This window comes from Argiope bruennichi, chromosome X1 (genome assembly GCF_947563725.1).
Source record: "Argiope bruennichi chromosome X1, qqArgBrue1.1, whole genome shotgun sequence".
In the NCBI taxonomy this organism is placed as follows: domain Eukaryota; kingdom Metazoa; phylum Arthropoda; class Arachnida; order Araneae; family Araneidae; genus Argiope; species Argiope bruennichi.
The window spans coordinates 80,986,939-81,010,922 of NC_079162.1; the positions used below are offsets into that span (position 1 = coordinate 80,986,939).

General features: G+C 30.4%; 1 protein-coding gene across 10 annotated transcripts in view; it reads left to right on the forward strand.

Annotated features, from left to right (window-relative positions):
- LOC129958567 (uncharacterized) overlaps positions 1-23,984 on the forward strand; it is a 309,649-nt gene that overhangs the window by 63,146 nt on the left and 222,519 nt on the right. For all 10 annotated transcript variants that reach the window (XM_056071121.1, XM_056071123.1, XM_056071128.1 and 7 more), the window contains 2 exons: positions 15,091-15,195; positions 17,433-17,528. In XM_056071121.1, the coding sequence (XP_055927096.1) occupies positions 15,091-15,195; positions 17,433-17,528 (201 nt within the window). The remainder of the gene's footprint in view (positions 1-15,090; positions 15,196-17,432; positions 17,529-23,984) is intronic.

The following is a 23,984-nucleotide window of genomic DNA, read 5'->3' on the forward strand; positions in this document are numbered from 1 at the left end:
TATTTTTGAACAACAGTAATTTTTAAAAAAATTGTTTGTGAAACTTGATTGTTTGAAATTTGAAAGTTTTAAAATGATTTGAACCATGTGAAGACAAGACTTTTTTAGAACAACAGCAGAAAACTTGTATACATACTTTTAACAAGATGTAATAAAGACAAAAAAATAGAGGAGGATACAATTAGTAAAAAAACAATATTCACTTTCAATCGAGCTCAGTTCCAGGAGTCAATACCTTTGAAGATAGTTTCTTGGATTATCATGTGGTATCAACTAAAAGATTTTAAAATCCTAAATCAAGTAATTTGTGGAAGATTCTAGCAGTCTTAGGATTTTAATTTGTTGTGTAATCTAGCTTTAAATTGTCAGTTACCACCACAGACATTTTTTACTAAGATTCTTTTAATATGCACCCCTTAATATTAAGAAAGAGCTAAAAAAGTTTGCTGAAGCTGCATGCGAACAGCGATTTTTTTATTGCAATAAAAAAATCCAATTCATAGGATTTACAAGGGAAAGGAATGATATGTGAGCTATTATTACAAAATAGCAAGAGCGATTATTTTCTATTTCTTATTACTTGAGAGAGGAAGTGGATATTTTTGCGAAGAAGTGAAAAGATCGTGCCTATTCATGTTACTCCAATATTCCCGCATGACTTCATGTGTTAATTGATAATTGTGAATGTGTAATAACAAACCACGGCTTTTAAACTATTGATCCTGGTAAGAAAGCAAATTTCTTGAATGTATTTTTGAGGGTGGGCAAGCATGGAATCGTATATTTCGATCAAATTCTTCAGTATCAAATGAATATTTCAAAATATTCAAAGCAAAGAGGTTTTAAAAAAATTTCTTCCTGTTTTTTTAATTATATGATGGACCATTACACCTTTCATTAGAATAAAAAATATCATTTATTTATAAATGAGGTACAGAAAGTTTCTACACTTAAATATGGAACGCTTATATACACTTTTGGAAAATGCTTTTGAAACGCTGATATGAATAAGAATAGAAAAGTTTAGATAAACAAAATGATAATAAAAAGTTAAAAAATTTCTATATTTCATCTACTGTTCAACAACGGATTGTAAAACCCTCCGCGCTTTTGCGCATGCATTAGGATGGGTTTAGTTCATCAAAATAGGGGTGAAAGGAAAGATAAAAGGAGGAGATGTTTACATTTAACAATGAAGACTCGCGGTTTCATGAGACGTAAACATTACAGATAATTAGAAATATGTAAGGAAAAAGGTACTAATGCACAGTAAAATAGTTCAGAGCAATTTTTATTTAATGTAAGGGAAATAACATTAAATTATGAAGAATAAATGAAAAATTTCTGTTCTTAAAATTTTGTGATTACTTTGTTCACAAAATAACAATTATCTTTTTTTTATATCAAAATGCTTCTTTTTTATATGTTATTTAATTTTTTCGGCAATATTTTAATATTAGCAACAATGAATAATCGAGAGCTTATTCTATTTAAAACATTTTATTTTCATTCAAGGAATTGCTGTAAATTTAGAATGTCCTAAAAATATAATTTTAAAAATATATATTTTATATATTGATATTTAAAAAAATTATTATTAATGATTTTTCTACTTAAAAATATTAACATTTTTAAATACATTACATTAATAATTTGCAAAATTTTATCTTTAAATATCGTCTTCCTCACTTTTTGCTGAAAGGGTGGCTTCGTGTTACACTCGCTATCACTTTCTTCTCCCTTTATTAAAGAAATTTGAAGAGTTTCGCACATTTCTTCAATAATAGCCTCTTTGTCCCAATATTTCTGTTTCAAGTTTTTCAATGTGCTTACAATGAGACTGCCACTTGTCACTACACTTTTTATGTATGGTCTCCCGTTTCTCGGAGTAATTTGTTCATTTCCATGTCGCCTGTGGGGTTGATATCTCTAATTTGTCTTTTTATATCTGTCCAAATGTACTCGATTGCATTGATGTCGCAATGGTATGATTGAAGGCGAAGTATTTGAAAACCGTATTCTTTTAACATAATATCAAATCTGTAAGTCTTAAATTTGAGAATCAGGTGAATGAATGATGAAATTTTCTGCCAACCAATCTAAAATTTTTCTTTTGAGGCTATTTGAATTTGGAACTTTACTAATCTGTATAGTATGATATGGCGCGTTATCAATTACAACCACAGCATTTTCTGGCAAATTAGGGATCAATTTTTCTTTCGCCCATTTCTCAAAAATTTGCGAGTTCATCTGTCGGTGATAGTCCAATTTCGTATTACTGGCTTTGTTTTGGCCGACGATAGCTCAGTTTTTAGAAAACTCAGTCATATATAAATGAAACACAAACTCTTGGACTGTACCTCCATTGCTTTATTCTCAACACTTACAACACACACTGAAGGGTTATTTCATTTCACCACTTGGTGGCGCTATAAGATTAGTAGGTGGAGCGTTCTGCTGACTTATTGGCGCCAACATTCCGTCCCCTTTGAAATATTTCAAAATCTCAAAACATTACAGAAATAAAATTTAACACATTACTTAATTAGACAATGCAAAAATTCAACAATTATCTTGCACAAAATACAACAAATATTACACATTTAAAATAAAATTGAACATTGTATACAAAACATTTCTGAAAAGAAAAGATATGCGATATTTCAATATGTATGATGAGAACTTGAATATGCATTATATTCCTTTTTAAATACTGTTGTTGTTGTTTATAATGGCACTTGCCATGGACAAGTTCGCTGACGAAAGCAGCGATTGTAATCCAAGGGAGCTTCTCTTGTTTTAGTAGTGCCAACTAGGGCCAAGAGTACGTCTTAGCTACTCACGCATCACATTCGCTTGCACAACCCCTTTTTACAGGGGGGCACTTTCCCACATTTCACAGATAGAACAGATGAAGAACAACCATGCCCGAACCGGGACTCGAACTCAGGACGCCCAAATCACGGGGAAGACGTGCTACCCCTATGCCATGACGCCGGCATTTTCAAATACTAAATACAATAATTAATTACACCAGATATACATTGATTTTATTCACATGGTAATAAACAAATCTTTGAAATTGCTCTTTTCGTGACTCCTTGTGGAGTTTTTATATTACTCCGATTTTGCCGTCTGATCCATAAATTAAATCTTGTATTCTTCCCATTGTCTACTGGCAAGGGGGAATATTAAATCTTTTAAATAAATAATAAATCTTTTAAAAGAACCATAGAATCCTCGTAAATTTTATCCTTTAATTTCTCGAAACTCCAAAATGAGTAGACAAAATAAAATGCTTATTTACTCTGCCTACTTGCCTCCAGTATTAACTTATGCCTGTCCTGTGTGGGGATATGCTGCCAAGACTAATCTTAGACTTATTGAACGTCAGCAAAATAACTTAATTAGAAATTTATGCAATATGAAATACTACATGCCCAATACAAATATGTACCTATGCCTAGACTATCCCCCTCTTAAAAAATTCATTAAAAAAACTAGCCACTAATTTCTTTAAAAACATGGATAAGAATGAAAATGAAGCAGTAGTTAAAATCCCTAAATATAAACCATCTACAAACTCTAGAAAACCCCTTAATATACTACTTTAATTTATCTCAGCCCTCTAGTTTTTCTTCCTAACTTTTATTTTTTTCAAACCCAAATTAAACAGTATCTCAATAGCCAATTCTAGCTCACAAGCAGTAAAAACTTACTAAACCCAACGGCAGCGTACCCTCGCCCTAATCTCAGACAATCACAATGAGTTCTGACACTCGCCATCTCCAAATCTCGTCGAAGACGGCCACGGCAAAGTATAGACAGCAAAGCTCCGTGAAGTCTCTTCTTACCGGGGATAAGCCCCTGCCGGGGCTAGGTGCCCCGTCAACCCAACCACCATAGAATCTTTTGAAACATTTTGTTTCTCAAACTGCCATTCGTGTCTGGTTTGCAAATTATTTAAGTAATCTAATTTCCATTTTTTCCAAATTATTTGGACCATTTTGCTCAATCTTTGCCATTGAGGTAAAAGGGTTATCTTTTTTCTCTTAATAATATGGATCAGGAACACTATTTATGGGGCGGCCGATTAGAAAATGGCCTGGGGTCAAAATTTCAAAATTGTTTGGATCAGATGATAAAAGTGTCAGTGGGAGACTGTTTAGAATACTTTCAATTTGAATAATATTGGTTAAAAACTGTTCCATTGTTAAACGAGCATTACCAACAACTCTCTTTAAATGGTGTTTAAAAGATTTAACACCTGCCTTCCATAAGCCACCGAAGTCAGGTGACCTTGATGGAATAAATTTCCACGTCACTTGTTCAGTTGTTAAGTAATTAGCTAGTGGCTCTGGAGGTCTGCCAATCATATTTTGCAAACGTTTTAAATCTGAATTGGCCTCTTTGAAATTAGTTGCATTATCAGAACAGATAGAGGAGCTAACACCTCTTCTGCTAAAAAAAAGCGCTTTAAAGTGGCAATCATTGCCTCTGCAGTTAAGTCAGTGACTATTTCCAAGTGGATTGCTTTAGTAGCAAAGCAAATGAAAACAACCACATAACATTTTTTATAATTGCCTTTCCTCTGACCCTTGTATTTAATATAGAAAGGTCCACAAAAGTCTATCCCACCCAACATGAGCAAAAGGATAACTAGGTTTAACTCTGTTTGTTGGGAGATTTCCCATAATTTGGGTTACAGTTCTAGGTTTACTTTTAGCACAAATGACACACTCATGAATAATTTTTATGGTTGTATTTCTGCCAGATAATGGCCAATGTTCTTGTCTTACCAAATACAACAATGTTTGCGCACCGACATGTAAATACTTAAGATGAAAATATTGCATAATTAACAAAGTGAATTTCTGATTCTTTGGAAGTAATATCGAAAACTTATTATCATATGACAAATCAGAATTACTTAATTCTCCTCCAACACGTAAGACACCGTTTGGGTCTAGAAATGGGTTCAAGCTACTTACCTGACTCTTGTTAACATTTTCACCTTTTTCGAGAGCTTTTATTTCACAATTAAAGGCAGTTGCCTGAACAAGTTTGACTAAAGTTAACTTGGCCAACTTCAGTTCCTTGGTGGTTAAAGGACCTGACATTCTTCTCAAGGTTCTCAAATTATTAATAAATCTGAAAATAAAGGCTAAGACTTTAATTATTTTATAAATCTTATTCGACACACTAAGTATATTACCTAAAAATGATGAGCCCACAGCTGAAACTAAATAGTAATTAGTCAGATTTTTTAGTTATGCTAATTAAAGTTTCTCAGAAGAAACATCCATGTTCTACACAGAACTGTCCAATGGATCATGGATGTCGTCGCAATCACCAGGACAATTCACAACCAGTTCTTGGAGAAAGGTTGGATCAAACCAACATAAGTCACTTTGTTACATTCTCGTTGGATCAAGTCCCCTTGAAATGACGTCAGCGGGATTTTGTTCGGAAGGAACATGATGCCACTGATTCATTTCTGTAGATTCTTGAATAATAGCCACTCTGTTTGCAATAAATGTTTTTAAGTTTCGTTCATCCACGAAAGCACGATTGTAGTAATCCGAGTAATAGAAGACTGGCGTAATATCCATTTTTAATGCATTTTTTACTTTATGCATCAATTTGGTGAGTAGAACGGCACTGCATAACTCTAAAAGAGATATAGTTACCTGCTTGATGGGTGACACACGAGATTTACTCGCGACTAGCTTCACTTTCATTTCACCCGCTGAATTGACTGTTCTGGCGTAGATTGCTGCACCATACGAATTTTCAGTCGAGTCACAGAATCCATGAAGCTCAGTCACTCACGTTTGGAATAACAATATATCTTTCGATGTTAATGTCGTTTAAGTTTGTTAAAGCTGTCACAAACTCTTGCTATTCACCAGCTTCTTTCGCGAGCATTTCACCCCAATCAATCTTGCGCGACCACAATTGTTACATGAAGATTTTTGCTTTAGTGATCTCTGGCCCAAATAACCCAAGTGGATCAAAGTCTGGCGATAATGGATAAGACCGACTTTTTGGTAGGATGGACATTATGCTGTACATCTACTTTAAAGGTAAAGGAGTCAGTTTTAGCCTTCCAGGCAATCCCTAAAGTCTTAATTTCATCCGTAGATGAGAACTCATACTCTTTCTCCGTAGCCGAATAAGCTCAGAAGTATTTCCACACCACTTGTGTAATGACATCTGGGCGGTTTTTAGAATGTCAACTAGTTGATGTTGCAAAGTTTTTGTCTCTTCCAATGTATTTACTCCACTTAAAACTTTATCCATATGAAAATCATGATAAAAGACTGAAGCAGCACTTGGAAAGTTTTTTCCCGCGCCAATGGAAATTTGTTTAAGTGTTCTCATGGCTAGATATGGCGCACTAACCGTTCCGTAGGTAACCATATTTAGCTGATACGTTTTAACGGGCTCATTAACTCACTCTTTCCATAAAATTCTGTGGAGATTTCTTTGATATTAATCATACGCTACATATGACGAATATCTACAGTAAATGCAAATATATGCTTTCTGAATCTAATTAGCAATGTAAATAGATCGTCTTGAATCACTCCGCCGTTATACTGAATTGAGTTGAGCGATTTTCCACTAGTTGTCAAGGTGGATGCATTAAACACGATACGTAGTTTAGTTGTCGTTTTTTTATGCCTATAGATGCCATGATGAGGCATATAATATGTCACTTCAGGTTCAACACTTTCATCTTGAATCTCGCTCATGTGGCCTAACTCCTCATACTCCTTCAGAAAGTCGGAATACAGTTTCAGATATTTTTGGTCTCTAGACAGGCGAGTCCCAAGCGATTCGAGTAGTTTTAGAGCAATATCCCTTCAACTCCCTAGACATGACCAGTTCTCTTTAAATGGCATCGCCACAGTATATTTTCCTGTCTCATTTCTTCTATGTGTTCGTGCATAATGCTCCTCACAAATAGCATTCTCTTTACTTTTAGTAATTCGTTATCTATTTCTTCAATCTCAAAAAAATTTCTTAAGTTTGAATTTATATCTTCTGCCCCACAATAGTTGGAATTTAATTTATCTGAACTCGAAACGCTACCTCCTACAATATACCCAAATAAAGAATCCTGTAACGTCAAATTCTCATTTTTGGCATTTAATTTTCCCGGTTTTATTATATCATAAAAGTATTCAGCGCCAATTAAAATATCTATTTTCCCAGGAATATTAAAATTAGGATCCGCAAAATCAATGGATTCTGGAATATGTACACATGTATCTATCATCTTATTTGGGATTAAATCTGTTATTTTTGATACCACTAAAATCGAAATATTTCTTTCGATTCTTATTTTTATTAGCCACAGTTGCTGTAACTCTGCGATTAACTACCAGCGAAGCATTATTAATGCAGGAAATAATTTATTATTTTTTCACTTTTGAGCTGTAGCCTCTGCATACAGTTCTGACTCATAAGAGAACACTGTGAGCCGTTATCCAAGAGGCACCTTACTTCCTGCCATTGCGAACATCTATCTTTCATTAAACATCTTACAGTAGACAAAACTACATTTTTATTTACGATTAGATTTGTTGCAACGAAAGACGTACTTCACTCATTGGGGGAAACCGAACCTTGATCCGAATTTTTCCCCTCCGATTGCGAATTATTTATGACTTCAGCTGTTTTTACATTCGAAGACGAAACATTTTTTGCTTCTTTCGAAAAGTGTATTAATTTATTGTGAACTTTGTCACAGAAACAATTTTTATAGGAACACTTTTTAACGCTGCAATTAGACGGTAAACATTTGAAGCAGGCGTTTTTATTTTTCACTACCTCAACGCGTTCAGGAACCGAAAGTCTCTTAAATTGAGGACAGGTATACAACGGATGATTCTCACTCTTTAGACATAAATCACAATTTTTATTTTTCACCTCATTGAAAAATACCTCTGATGCTGGTTTAAATTTATTGCTATGCTTTTGCCTTTTTCTCGTCTCATTTATGATTTTGCCTTTGGAAGCAAAATACTGATCACATTCTTTCGCTTACTCGAGAGGTGTAAACCACTTTTGATTTGGTCTAATATTAATATGAGTTGCTGTTTCTTTGTCCAGCGTTTGGAATAATTTATCCAAAACTATCATTTGTTTTAAGGTCTCGAAATCAGTTACACTTCTTAATTTTAAATAATATTCAAAACTCGTCATTAAGCGTGACGCGAATTGCACATGACTTTCGTTATCTCTACAAGCATTTCTAAAATTCTCTAAAATCGCTTGCGCTGTTGGTTCGAATTCCCTTAATACAATTGATTTAATTTCGTCATAATTATTTAAATCTTTCTCAGCTATATAAGTTAGGATATTAGAAGCTCTTTCTCCTAATAAATTTAATAAAATCTCTGCTTTAAACTTCTCAGGTACCTTTTTAGTACTGTCTCTACTTTTACTTTTTATTAACTCTCTCTAACGAAGTAAAAAAGAAACCCGAATCTTGAGCTTTTCTAGGAGGTTTAATACACAATATTCTTACAGACTTTAATAAGCTATCCAGTGACTCTTCAGGTTCGGTTTTACACTCTACATTAACGGAAGTCTGACTACTATTTTCATTTGCCGTTAATTGCACGAATTGTAATTATGTTTTAGTTCTCTTTAATCTAAGACGCTCTAATTCTATTTCAGTATCCAGATGGGATTTTTGGTTTCTATTCCCTATTACTCGATCTGCAGCGTCTTTAACAACATCTTTGTCATTTTTAAACACATCACTTTTCTCAATTAAACGCTTTATTTCACTCTTTTTCATGCTTTCCGCAACAACCAAACCTATCTCCTCGGCAACTAGTTTTAATTCATCTTTCTTTAATTTTGCTAAACACGCCATTTTAAATATATAATTCAAAATAATAATTTTATATATAATTTTTAAATGTAATTTTAAATATATAATTCAAAATAATAATTTTATATATAATTTTTAAATGTAATTTTAAATATATAATTCAAAATAATTCAAGAGAACAATATTATCACAATTTATTCTATAAACTCATTAAAACAAAATTAACTTCGTCTCGGGAAATTAATTATAACTCATCAAAAACAAAATTAATTTCATTTCGAGAAATTAATTAGTTAATAACTCAAAGGATAATACTGACCCTACCTCTTTGCTGGGACTGCTGTCACACGAGACCAATAATCCACAACAGAGTTCTCATTCTTGGTATTTTAGCACCAAGATCGTCATCATCGACGATATCTCCACTATAAATCACACATTTCAAATAATGAATTACTATACAATAGATGAATAGTCGTCTCTGGCGAACTGGACCATGTTTTGGCCCACGATAGCTCAGTTTTTCGAAAACTTAATATAAATGAAACACAGACTCTTGGACTGTATCTCCATTGCTTTATTCTCAACACTCACAAACACACTAAAGGGTTATATCATTTCACCACTTGATGGCGCTACAAAATTAGTAGGTGGAGCGTTCTGATGACTTACTGGCACCAGCAGGCTTTATAGATGAAATTTGTTTTATGTAAAAATCCCATGGAGCCCCAGTACACAGCACGATAGTACGACGTGAAGCATTGCCTGTTTGGAGTATGCCATCTACATTTTCCGATTGCCAAACATTTATTAAAAGTCAAGTTACTATCAACCCAAGTTTCATCAATATAAATTATTGGTCTATTTTCTGTGCGATATCTTTTAATGGTTCTCAAATATTGAATTCTCTTTAAAATTATGTCCTCGCATTCAACTAATATTCTCCATTTATTCTGACATTTTTTTCCATTTAAAGCCAATTTTATGCAGAATTTTCCTTAAATATTGTTTTCTCCACTTAAAGTTCGTTGTTTCTTTCAAAACTGGAAGAAGTTTACTCAAAGAATGGATTTTTTTTTATATATATATAAAAATCATGCACAGTTTGTCTTATGATGCTACAATCGAATTCATCAATTGATGTTTTTTCAAGAACATCCCTTTTCACTTTTTTTTTTTGGTGAAACAAAAGTTGGATGAAGTTCCTCTCTTGCTTGCCATCGGATCTTCTTAATGGTGCTAATAGGAACGCCAGCAATTTAACTGGCACATTTCGAAGAATGTGCGACAGAAATAAATAATTCCGCGTTTTCTGCTTCTTGGTCACAATATTTAATTATATTATATAAAATTTTCTTCGTGCTACTCCTGAAAGCTTTTTTTACCATTTGAACTAGTCATATCAATACGAAATTTTGAATTAAAATAAAATGCGGTCAGAAATAACACAACATTCACATACACGTGAAAAAAAAAATCGAACTAAAAAGTATTTAATCAACACCTCCTAAAGTACAAAGCCTCCAGACGGCTGGAATGAGTCAGCCAGTGAAGTCTGACGATCTCAATAGCCGAACGGGGAAAGCGGTGTAGTTTCATGCTTTCTCTATATAGTAAACAGATCTTTTGGCTGTTTTTAATTAAATATAAAGCATTTTGATTTTTATTATACTTCTTAACATTAAAATCTGATTTTTAAAATTTTATTCCAGCAATTATATTATATTCTGGAGAGAAATATCTATATAATTTCTCTCATAAATTTTTAAAGAAATGGTCATGAACAAGAAAATTTAAACCATTTTATTTAAAAGCATTTTTGCAAGAAGTATACAAGCTCTCACAAGAAGAAAAATTCAAATCAAAAAATATTCTGGAGTGCAATATCTATATAATTTCTCTCATAAATCTTAAAAGAAATTGTCAATTATAAGACAGTTTAAATCATTTTATTCAAAACATTTTTACATGAAGTATGCAAACTCTGACAAGATGCAAAACTAATTAAAAGATATTCTGGACTGCAATAATTACAATTTCTCATTTTATAGAAAAGATTATGAATAAGACAGTTTAAGTCAATTGTCATATTCATAATTTAAAAAAATTTTTACATGATAAAAGCAAGTCAGGGCTTTCTAAATTTTTGAATGAATTCCAACTATGTCAATAAAATTATTAGCAAGGTAAGTTAGAAATGTATAATAGCAAACATGCATATTATATTACAAGATGTACACAACATTGCTGATTAACTATATTGTATATACATTACAACAAACTATGCAAAAATACTTTACATAAATCAACAGTGAAAACCAAATATTAACATACAAGAAAAAATTCAAATGGCACAATTTAAAATCACTAAAGTAGTTTTAAAATAGAAATATTAAAAAAAGTTTAATCTTCTAAAGCTTGAAGTTTATGTTTTTTATAAAATTTCTTTATTTTATTTTCATTTGATTATTTTTCTTTTCCTTCAATATTTCATCATTATTAAGAAATACATTAGTGCAAATCCAAACTATGCTCTTAACAAGAATTGATGTTTCATGTTGACTTTGACAACATTCTGCCGCTAGAAAAATTTCTTGTTCTTCTAATACGTTAATGATAACAGATATTGCTAAAGCTCGATAATTTTTAACATACAGAAATTTTTCCACAAACTCTATAGAGAAACTTTAACAAAAAAAAAAAAAAACTGTCACTTTAAAAAAAAAGAGAAGAAAAAAACTGTAACTTTTTAAATTATAATATAACTATACATAGCTATACATACAATATTAGGGTGAGTGTATTTTAAACCTCCTTTGTCAAATTTAGCAATCCATTCATTAGATACACCTGTATTCAATGTTTCATCAGTCACAAGGAAAATTTTACAATATTGACAATTTTTTCGAGAGTTATATGACAAGAATAACCTGCAATGTATGTTATAATAGGTATTTAGGGTTTGGAAGCAATTATGTCATCATTGTTTACAGAAACACTTTCATTAAATTCACTGCTTTAATTTTGTTCCCAACTATCTTTATCTTTAAAAGTACTCAATTTTACTTCACCCAATTATTTGATTTCATAGTAAGAGGAAGAATACTTTCAAGTCTTAACTTATGCTCATTTTCAAAAATTTGTCTAATTGATACATGGTAATACGATCCAAGTAATTAGCGATATTTTCCGAATCTAGCTTCCAATGTATCAGTTTGAATTTTGCCTGGAAGAAAATAATCAAACTTTAACTCTTCAAAACAATATTTGGCAATTTCTAATAGTGCCATTTTGGAATTTTTTTAAAGCTGTATGAGTTTCTATTGTTAGTGCTCTTGTTATGCAATTCATGAGTTCCCAACCATCACACCATTTTAAGAATTGATTTAAAAACTTATATCTTACACCTGTAATATCACTTTTTAAAGGTTTTTGAAATTTATTCTTATTGTGTAAACCTTTGTAAACAGTTTTTACATTTACAATAGACCATCAGTTACAAATAATTTGAATATATTTGGAAGTTTCTTTAAAATGTTCAATGTTATTTTTTTCCTCAAATACTAAGAAACTCTCTACAAGTAAGGGATTAAAGATTTGTAATACCAATTTGACATTTTGTCTTTCAATACTAGAAGGACATAAAGCTTTCAGTGTAAGACCATATGCATACTTCACAAGTTCTCCACTTTCAGTTTTATGTACTGCTTTTAGTGCAGAAAAACAAGCAATTTTAAAAGGTTGGGCTGAATTAAAATCTGGATAATACATGCAATTTCCAGAATTTTTCTGGTTTAACCAGTTGTTTTGTATGGATTTTAGCAGGTGTACAGTATCAATTAGAAAATATAAAGGTCTTTTAGAATCATACGGATGTTTGTGTGAAATACTTATTGGTGGTGTTGAAAAAAATGACATAGCTTTACTGTTGATAGAATTATTATCCGTATACTACAGCTATAACTTTGTAAGTGATAGTTTCAAGACCAATTATAATTTTTTTAATAAGTGCATGTAGATCTTCAGCAATTAAAGTTTTAACTGGAAGTATATGCAAACATCCTTATAAGGGGAAAGCAAGGATCTAACCATAAATACAAAAGCACTTGTGGCTGCTTCAGATTTATTAAAAGCCATACCTGTTATCTTTACATCAACATAATGAAAATGACTTTGCAAGTGAATTTCATCAACCATTAAAATAACTATTTTTTCTTTCTCAGATAAACAAGAAACTTTTTGACATGTATAACTTAAAAAGTTTGAAGTAGTCTACTCATATTTTGGATTTAGATTTACGATAAAATAAATTTTTCTGACAGATTCGGGGTAGGGAAGAATTAAATTTTCAGAATTTCGTAAAAATTTGTAACAATACAGAGTGATAGAGTTTAAAAGACTGCAAAAAATCGTCAATTCAGGGGAGTATCTGAGAAGTTGTTTAGAAAAATTCAATTTTTCAACCTGCTCAATGAGAAAATCAATTGTATTTATATTTTTTACAATTTCAAAAGTTTTTAGTTTGGTGAGCAATTCAATTATAATTTCCAAAAGACAGTGAACATTATTATCCTTATTATTATTGATATTTGCAAATGATTCTAAGTAATTAAGTACTTCACATAAATCATTTATATTATTAATAACTGAAGGAAATGTATACTTATCTAGTTTTCCAATGCTTGTTTTTTCAAATAAACTTCACACTTTAAATCAGATTTTACAAGTAAAGAATACATTACTTCTGGAATTTCATCAGAAATATTACAAATAATTATTTTATCCTTGTTTTCAGTTATAGACTAAAATGGATTTAAATTTTGATATTTAAGGTAGTTGATGATCTCTGGAATTGATTTAAAGTGCACTTTTTTTATCATAGCTGCTTTTGCTGATTTTGCTTTCAGCTATAGATTTTTTAACAGCTGTAGCTTCTAATCTCATTTTTTTATCCTCAGGAGTTTCTCTTGCTTGGGATATAGTAGGCTGAAGATAGTCTTGAACATTAACTGAGACAGCATCAGGTTTCATTTTCGGATATTTAAGAGGAGCTTTCAGAATGCAACCACTTTCTTCATGAAAATGTTCTATATTTTTTATTATGTCTTCCTCTTTAAAATGCAGTTCACAGACCTGTGAAAATGTAGAAAATAAATTAGAATTAACTACCGATGAAATTATATATGTAATTATTTTTAAGATATAGATAAATTCCTACAAATTAAAAAATCATTGCATTTTAATTTTACTTTCTTTATGCATGTTTTCAAAATTTATGAATTCGGATGTTGCATTTATCATGTTTGTACATATATTTACTATTTGGCTTTACAGTTGATTTAATAATTGCAGTTAAAATAATAGGACAGTGAGTTGAAGATTAATTAAAATTTAAATCATTATTAAAACAGATAGAAATTTTCATTGTTAAATGTATAAAATTAACTTGTAACAAGAAAAAATATTGAAACATAATTAAAATTATAATTTAGGAAGGCACTATATTGTTGCTAAGCCTGTTTGTATAGAGTTATGTGGCAATATGCAAGATTATTATCGAATCAATCTCAATTTATTAATAAATTTAAAACAAATTCTTTGAATTTAAACTGAAACATGGTTTTGCTACTGTAAGACTTCAGATTTGAAACAAAGAGAAAACGAAAGAATCAATTCAAACTTACTAATAACACTATTCACTATTGAAAGCTAAAAATATATTTGTACATTTAAATATAAATTCGAAATGAAAATTATCCGAATATTATCTTTTGAGAAAGTTACTGAATAGCTATCCTTACGAAGGAGCTTGTGAGTCCACTGTGCTTTTAACTTTTCGTCCTCGGGAAATTTAAAAATGGACACTTTTGGACCATCCAAGGGGAAATCCAAGGTCAAAGAGAATACCGGAAATAATCTCGTCGTTCCGCGTCTCACCCCTTAATGAAATGGGATCGCCGAAAAGTGGTCGTCTGAGAATCCGTTGGCGAACAATAATATTTTAAACTTCCTTTTCGTAAGCACTTATATAGTGGCAGCATTGTATCGAAATTAAAACATAAAAATAATGGACGATTGCAAAAAAGTATTTAGAATAGCTCTTTCTGTACTTTTCATGTCTTTGCTTTTGTTTTTATTCACCGCAGAGCTAGCAATGCTTTCTTTGAAGATTGCTTTCAGCTTGCGGATTAGAGCTAAATCAAAGGTACTTTTAACAATATATTGTTTTTATTCCTTAGACTTCTCCTGAAGTTGCTGACAGTAGTATAAAGTCATCTGAGATAAGAGAATCGGTTTCATTGAGAAAACCTGGAAAACAAGATTTGAAACAAACGAAAAAGAAGGTAAATAATTTAAAAATGGTTGTTTACAATATTTTTTATTTTTGAAATATATTCTATCTAAGTTTTTTCTTGTGTTTCATGAAGCCAAAAAAATACCAAAGTGTATTTTAACCACCATAAGTTTCTGATGGAACTTAAGTTGTATACATCTTGATTAAAACTTTAAGATGTTATTACTTGTTTATTATTAGCACACATGAACACTAATTTTTATGAACACAAGATTCAGACTATTTTTAAAAACCATGAATTACGTCCTTTTTTATTATAAATAAGAGAAAGCCTGTAAGTTTATTTTCAGACTTAATTTTTATAACTTATATACTATTCCATATGTTAGTATGACAGAATAATTTAGATTGCTCAAATAATTAAAAAATCCTTTGAATATCAGTTAATAAGTCATCTGTTGAATGCATTCTTTTAACAATTCTCAGAAAAATTTAAATGTATAATTAATTTATAATGTGCATAGATAGGTATGTGCATATATAAGGTATTTATATTCTACATAGTACTCTTTTGAAAGGATCTATTTACAAATCTCCAAATGTTCTCAATATCAGTTGGAACTGATTCTTAAGAATCGTTTAAAAATTTGGATATATAACTCCTCGACTTTTTATATACTTACACAGAAACAAAGTCTTTCTGTAAACAGATTTGGTCCAAAATTTGATATAAATCTAAAATTGTGCTGTAAACATTACATGCCAATTTTATCAAGATGATTTGTGCTTTTCAGTTATTGTGTTTATGTACATGCATACCACTAAATAGACAGATAGTTATCCTTTGACAGATTTGGGTGCAAAATTTGCTATGTGTCTGCCATGTGCTTAATCTCATGCATCTTACTTTTTTACGTTATCATGTGCACATACTCAGATACATTTGGGTAGACTGATTCCAAAAATGTTTTTTCCATAACAAATTGTCAAGATTTATAAAAATTTAGGTGATTAACTTTATGATTGAAACACTTTATACACATTTCTTGTAAGAGAAAATGAAAATGAAATTCATTTTAAAAGAATCAAATTTCAAAATTTTTGTTGACATGAAAGAATCCTTATATAAAGAAAAAAAAATTTTGATTTAAAGTTTCTTATTAAAAGATAGGAAATTGAACAAAACTACCTAAATAAAAACGCATAATGCTCGTAATAACATAATAGGCAAACTAAATTATATATTCTGCTCTTTTTCTTTGAATATTTGCACTTTTTAGAGAAATTTCAAGGAATTAAAAAAACATCTAAGAATATACAAGGCGTCTACTCTAGTCGTAATGCAATAGAAAATTTTCATTCATTTAATAACTTTTAATATTCAAGTATCTTGACCCTTGAAAAGATGTTTGAATTACATTATTTGAGAATTTTATTGAAAAAAGTTTTGTTTTGTCTCGGTTTTCAATGAAGTGTTTTTATTCGCTCATATTTGTATAACAGACAAGCAGAATTTTATATTTAAAAAAAAGCATTGACAGATTTCTGTTTTATTTAGAAACTTCTTTGAAGGAAAATTTCGGCTATTTGTTAAACTACAGGATATTTTTATCGATTGGGCTAATTGTGCTGTTGTGCAGAGTCACTGTTGATCCAAGAGCACATATTGATTTATTATACTGATTTGATTTTAATCTTGAATCAAAAAATGTTTTTAATTATAATTTTAAAATTGTTAAAAGTAAAAATAAGATTAAGGTTTAAACACGGCAGCAATCGATTTGATAATATTTTATAAACATGTTTGTCAGTTCACAAACACTCAAACTGAGACAGTGTGGAAAAAATCATTGATAAAAACTATTGATATAAAAGAAGGCGCCTACCTTATCAGTAATGAAGTAAGTTGCTGCACAGTGTATCATATTAGTGCATCAGATTTAGTTCTTATATCAGCCTCTAGAGATTTATATCAATGAATATATAAGTTGTTTATTAATTTGGTAATTACTTTGGCTTTGGCTTGTAAGTGCTCAAGTTTCTATTAATGGTTCTAACGGGCACCAAATTACTGTAGCTAAGGGTGTCAAAATTTTACAAGATGACCTTATTAATTATTAGATTAAATCTGTATTTTGAGGAAGCTCCAGAGACTTCCATTAAAGAATAAAAATATTTAAATTTACCAAAAATGAAAAATAGAATTTAGTGCTTTTTTCATATAAAGTCATACAGTTTCATAGTTTTTTTCTTTCTTTTACTTTGAAGTGTGTTTTTCCTAATTAGGTTCCTTCTTTGGATTTTGATCAGTCTTTTATGTCACCTGGTAGAACTACATTAGCTGAACAAGTAAGCTCAATGAGATTGGATCCAGAACAAAGTGTAAGTTCCCCCACTCTTACTTATGATTTGTTTTAAAAATGACAATTCTCAATCAAAATATTGCAAAAGTTGAGCAGAACTATTCTTCAGCAAATTTTTATTTATCTGTGGAATTAGGCTTTTTAAAGAACTTTTTCTCTCAGTTTTAATTTCTATCCTTGAAAAGTAATATGTATTTTTTGAAATAGATGGTTTTGAACTGATTTATAGTTATATATTTGAATTATTAAATTGTTTTGCAATTTTTTAACTGATTTATAGTTATATAATCGAATTATTAAATTGTTTTACAATTGAATTTTTAACTTATTTGCAGAGACATGACAGGTATCTCACCTTTTGGGGAGGGGTGTCTGTGAAACAATAACTAAGCTGTTTCTAATAATGAATGCTGGCAGCATAAAAAAATAATATCTAATTTACAAACATGCTAATGATTTGAGGTGCAATATCATTATCGATTGACTTTAATTTTAATCAGTCGCCTTTTGGCGATCACCTGTTTTGTCAGGCAATCCACATTGCGACAGAAGAGTGAAAAGTGTATAAAGAGAGGCAGAAATATTTTTTCCAGTGTTTATATACTATGAGATTCTGATAGGATTTCTTTTCTTGTCATTTTAGGCAAGGAAAATCAGATATCTTTAAAAGAATGCATTAAGGATTTTTTTTATCCGTTCACTCGGAGGGGGAGAACCACTGATTTTACTGTTTTCAAGAGTGCGTTCAACATTAATTAAATAAAAAAAGTGGAATTGGATCAGGAAATAAGAGACAATTTCAGAATATGGACTGAATGACGATAAAACTTTGGAAATTAATTTGGGTTTAATTTAGATTTAAAAATATCATTACACATACTCTCTCTCTCTCACACACATATATATACAGTTTAAAATGCATTTTAGGAATTTTAATGAATGAATAATTTTTTTTAATTTAATGAATTTTATCCCTCCACTGCAAGACTTGAAAGTGTGTGGGGCTCTTTGACACACAACCCTACCTTACAGTGGTTTCCAAGTGAGAGGTTAATATTTAAAAGTATATTGAAAGTGATACCTAAATTTCCATTACCTTTACATTAATACAGAAATCATATTCAACAAAGACTATTAAAAATATTAAAAGACAAAGATTTATATTTGTAAAAATATCATGTACACCTAAATAATCAACAATAATAAAATATTAATAAATTAAATGGTATAGTTCACAGTTGTATTCCAGCCATTATTCTGTAGAAGCTCACTTAATTTGGTGAAGATAGTCTGTGGTATATTATTCTTAAATATTAGGAAATATGACTTTTCAACATTATTAAATTAGAAATAATATATCAATATAATTATGATTTCACCCAAATGAAATAGGAATATAATTGTAATTTTAAATATAACATTTTGGACTGTAAATAAAAAACACAAGATTCAAAAATTTCAAATAAAAAACTTGGAAATGAAAATAATACTTGTAAGAATTCATATATAACACTTGGAACTAAAACTATAAACATAAGATTCAAAAATATCATATGAAAAACTTGGAGATGAAAATAATAATTGTAAAGTTGAAAGGTTTCATATAAAATTCTCGAAAATGAAAATAATAAATGCAAGATTCAAAGATTTCATATAAAACATTTGTAAATGAATGTAATAAACACAAGATTCAAAATACTCTTATGATAAACATTTGTTATTAAATAAATAATATTAAAATATTTGAGTATTTGGGAAAAAAAAAAAAATGTATTTGGAAACTTGTGAGCATTTTCACACAAGTGATAACAAAAGATAGCTTAACTACAGACAGAGGATAAAAAGTTTCCCCTGAGGTATTTACTACCATATGCTGATTATCATGTGTCATTATGAAGTATATAAGAACCATTACTTTTCTTCATTCACAAGGTTTGTATGCACAGTAAAATATAAAAGCATTCTGACACAATAGCTAGCAGAGAATTGTTTAAATTACAATCGGAGAGTAGAAACATTTCCTCTGAGGTATTTACAAATTTTCTCTGATTATTATGTGTCATTACCTTTATTTAATTATTTATTTATTCTTAATTTAAAACCTTGGATTTAAGTAAATTTAATTTATTGGAGGAAATCATTTTTCATGATTTTAAAAACATTAAGATAAATTTCAAGTGAAGCACATTATAAATCTATGCATAAATTTGGAAAATTGATTTGATAAAGACTCAAAAATGCAATATTTAAAATAAAAATATCATTTGCAACGATCATTGCAATTCGACATACCTCAACGTCGATCCGGGGGATTTAATTGTAATTCTTTTAATAATTTGAAATTTTTAAGGACTGAAAACCGTCCTGCCGACTCTTAAATGTAAATACATATTTTTTAGCAGTTTCGTGGACGAAGACAGAGAAAACACTTTGAATTTTTAAATTTTACTTTCATTCCATCCCGGAAGGCATTATTTATATGCAAGAACGACGCGACGAGGCACGTCAGTCCACAGCGCAACACAAGAGCGAAAAGAGAGACAGAAATATTTTTCTCGGTGTTTATATACTGTGAGATTCTGATAGAGATTTCTTTTACATATGGCGTTTTAGGCAAGGGAAATTCAGATATCGTTAAAAGAATGCATGAAGGAGTTTTTTTATCCGTTCACTCGGAGGGGAAGAACCGCTGATTTTACTGTTTTCAAGAGCGCGTGCAACATTAATTAAATATAAAAAAAGTGGAATTGGATCAGGAAATAAGAAATCATTTTAGAATGAAATTAATATGGGCTGAATTAAGATAAAACTTTGAAAATTAATTGGGATTGAATTTAGACTTTAAATATCACTACACACACTCTCTCTCACACACATATATATACAGTTCAAAATGAATTTTATGAATTAATATGTAATTTTCTACGTTAACTAATATGCATCTAATTGTTGCGGAACGCATTTAAAATATAATCATAATTTGAGAAAGTGGTAACAATTACTTTACTCATATCCAGAAAAACTAAAGGCCTCAATAAAGGAAAACTAATATTACAGTAACAAAAAATTAAATCGTATGTAACTGATGCGAATATTATATTTTCAAGTTACAACTTTTGTTGACATGTACTGATAAATGTCCCTGCAAGCACCATCCAAAAATTGTTTCAGTCGCTACCAGTTTGTTGTTTAATCTTTTTATTCTGCCTGAAACGATTTCATAATAATAATCTACTCCAATTAATAGTGAGATATTCTTGCATCTATTATCAATATTATCAGCTAGCTGTAAATGCTTCAATTTATTGTGTGTTTTAGTAATATTGTTGTTAGGTACAGGAAGAGTGGTGGCTTAAATGTTTTCTGTAACCAAAGCGTCTATTTCAATATGTAAAGAGGGATCCTCACGGTTTTTTAATTCTACTCTCACTATATTGTAAGAATGTTCCTTTGCTTGTTTAGCACCAAAAGCGTATGCCGATAAAGATTCTTTTCTTATTACTTTTAACTTTAATTTTTCTGAAACTCCACGTGTTATAAATGTTCTCATACTTCCATTATCTAATATTAGTCGTACTGTTTCAAATGCGTTTGTTTCATCATTACGTACGAGGGCTGCACATGTTTGAAGAAATATATTACCGCGAGAAAAGCTTGTTTTATTTTTATCGTAATGTGAAATTGCGGTAATTACGCTCTTATTATCTTTATTTAAATCGGGCGTGTTAGATTCTGCTTGAGAGCAGATAGATTTATTATGCTTCTTCCCGCATATCTCATATGTCAAATATATTCTGTGGCGGTATTCATTAACTCGATGTTTTGGCTTCAAGCATAAAAAACATCTGCCACCTTGTTTTAAAACACCGAGTTTCTAAGTCGGTTTGGAAACATAACCCGATCCTTTACAATATAAACAATTTTCGTTTAATGCTGAAGCGGGAAAAGCATTGAAGATCTTGCGCTTGACCTTGGATTCAGCAATTTATCATGCGAGCTAGCTGTGTTTTGACTGAAGTTGTTGAAAGGATTCTGTTTCACTTTCGGGAGGGAATTTTCTTTGCGTTTATCGCCTTTCGCCGTATACATAAACGCAGAGGATTCTCTACATTCAATTTCTGTTCTTAAACAATTTAGTCACTCAGTTACATTAAATTCGAACTTCACCGAATTATCAACTCTTTTTCTATTAAATTCAAGGACAAGATCTTCAGGAATCAATTTAATTAAAATGGGATAGAGTAAATGCCCATACATCTCGGAAGTAATTTTTAATTTAATTTTTTATTAGGATTATCTCTACAGTATCATACAGCTTTCTAAGACCATAAATATTACTTGAATTAGTTACTGGTACAAGATTTAGTAATTTTTACATGTGTGCGTTAATAACCAGCTCTACTCTGCCAAATCTTTGTTTCAACAATTTTAAAGCCTGATCATAATTCTCGTCTGAGAGCGCAAAGCCTTTAACCGCAATCGCGGCCGCACCCCCTAATAGCGACTTTAAATATGAGAATTTATCTATTTTTGATAGAGATTCGTTATTATCAATAGAATTTTGAAATTGATTCCAAAATTCTAACCAGCAACAGGGGTTTCCATAATATTTTTCAATTGTAAGTTTAGGCAGTTTTATGGTCTTAAAATTGTATTCGTTTACAGGTACGATGGCTGAACTTTCCTGATTGTGGTTTATTGCATCTAAATTAGGTTTTCCTGTAGTGCCTAATAAAGAAACATTTGATGTTATTGATTGGCGCTCTGATTCGTCTTGTAAACATTTTATTTGCGCTGATAACTTGAACAAGCAGGCGATAATTTTTTCATTTTATTCGAATGCCGACTCAATTTCGGTTTCGAATTCCCTATCATCTTTGATTAGATTTTGTATAAGTTTGTCATAGTCTTTTAACTCTGTAGACGATATATTCAATATCGCCTACACAGACGATATATTTCTTATACATCCAATAATTTATTACAGTAAGGACATTTCCTTGTTCCATTATATTTGGATTATTTTCTCATTATCCAAATTTAAGCAATGTACATACATGAATAGGAGAAAAGGTCAATAGTAAAATATAATGGTACAGAAATGCTAATATAGAGTAAAAAAAAACATTACTTTGTTGTCATGTTGCTGTTGAAATTTTTATCTAATGATAATGATGCGTGAAAATTTCTCTGAAAGCGTTATTTAAAATGTCTAAAATAGCTCCCAAATCACTAACATAATTAGCAGTACTTGCACGGAGTTGCCCGTAACTTGATAAATATTAGCAAAATCAGAACCAGAAACATAAAATAAAGCTATTGTATTAATCATTAACAAGCAAAAAAAAAGAAAAAAAATAATAATGATTCTACACGTTTTTTTTTTTTTTTAATTTTTTGATAAAGATATTGCTTAGTGAACTAATGTAATATACACTTACATTTCCTTTTATGATTATAGGCAATAGCGATTTTGAAGAAAACGCATTCAGAAATATGAGAATATTCAAATATTAGTAAATAAAAGAGGATATAGATTTTCTTATATCTTACCTCCCTTTAAATGAATTTAATCCCAGTAATTATTTTTCTGATAAAAGCAATATTACTTTTCCATTAAGAATAAATAAAATAAAATTTATTATCATTTATTGCAAAATATATAAATAAGATAAACGTTATGTACAAAATAATATATATAACATTGATTAAATAACGTAGACAAAACATCAACGAATTATATATATAAAAAAGTACAGTTTTAAAAGTGTCCAGGGAACAAAAAGTTTCGGAAACATTCTTATTGTGTTTTCTCTCCCCCCTTTTTTTTTCTTTTGTGCCTTTATAATAGCAGAAGGATCCTGAATTTTCATCAATCTTGGATATTTGGGATCAATAAATTCTGGCAATAAACAGTCAAAATAAAAGAATATCAATTTTTTTCCATTGTTTTTTTTGTTGCCAAGATATTGGATCACGAATTATTTCTTCTGTTTTTTGCCCTTTCTTCGTCCACATTGAAAATAAACAAAAGCATCTTTGTGTAATATGCAACTGGCCCTGCACTTGAAAATAATATATTTTTTTTAAATTTATAGTTGTTTTTCCATCTTTGTTTCATTTCCAAAATGTTTTTGCTTTGATTGCCTCATCTGGAGAAATATTTTTGCAGGATGCTGGGCATTTTACTTCAACAATCCCATCATCACGAATTAGCCCATCCGGAGATGCAGCTAGATATGCAAAATCTGAGTTTACGAATAAACCGCAACATTGGACTTTCAAAATAAAAATTAAGGGTGCGGTAGCATTCGCAGAAACAGGTGTGGATTTTGAAGGCGCAGATGACGGGAATGGGGAACTTGCGCTCAATAAATTATCCCCTACTTTATTAAAAGGTGTTTTTTGCGCTTTCATTGTAGGTTTACTGGGATTTGGAACTTTTGTAAAAGAGTTTGAAAGTCCAATGTTGCGG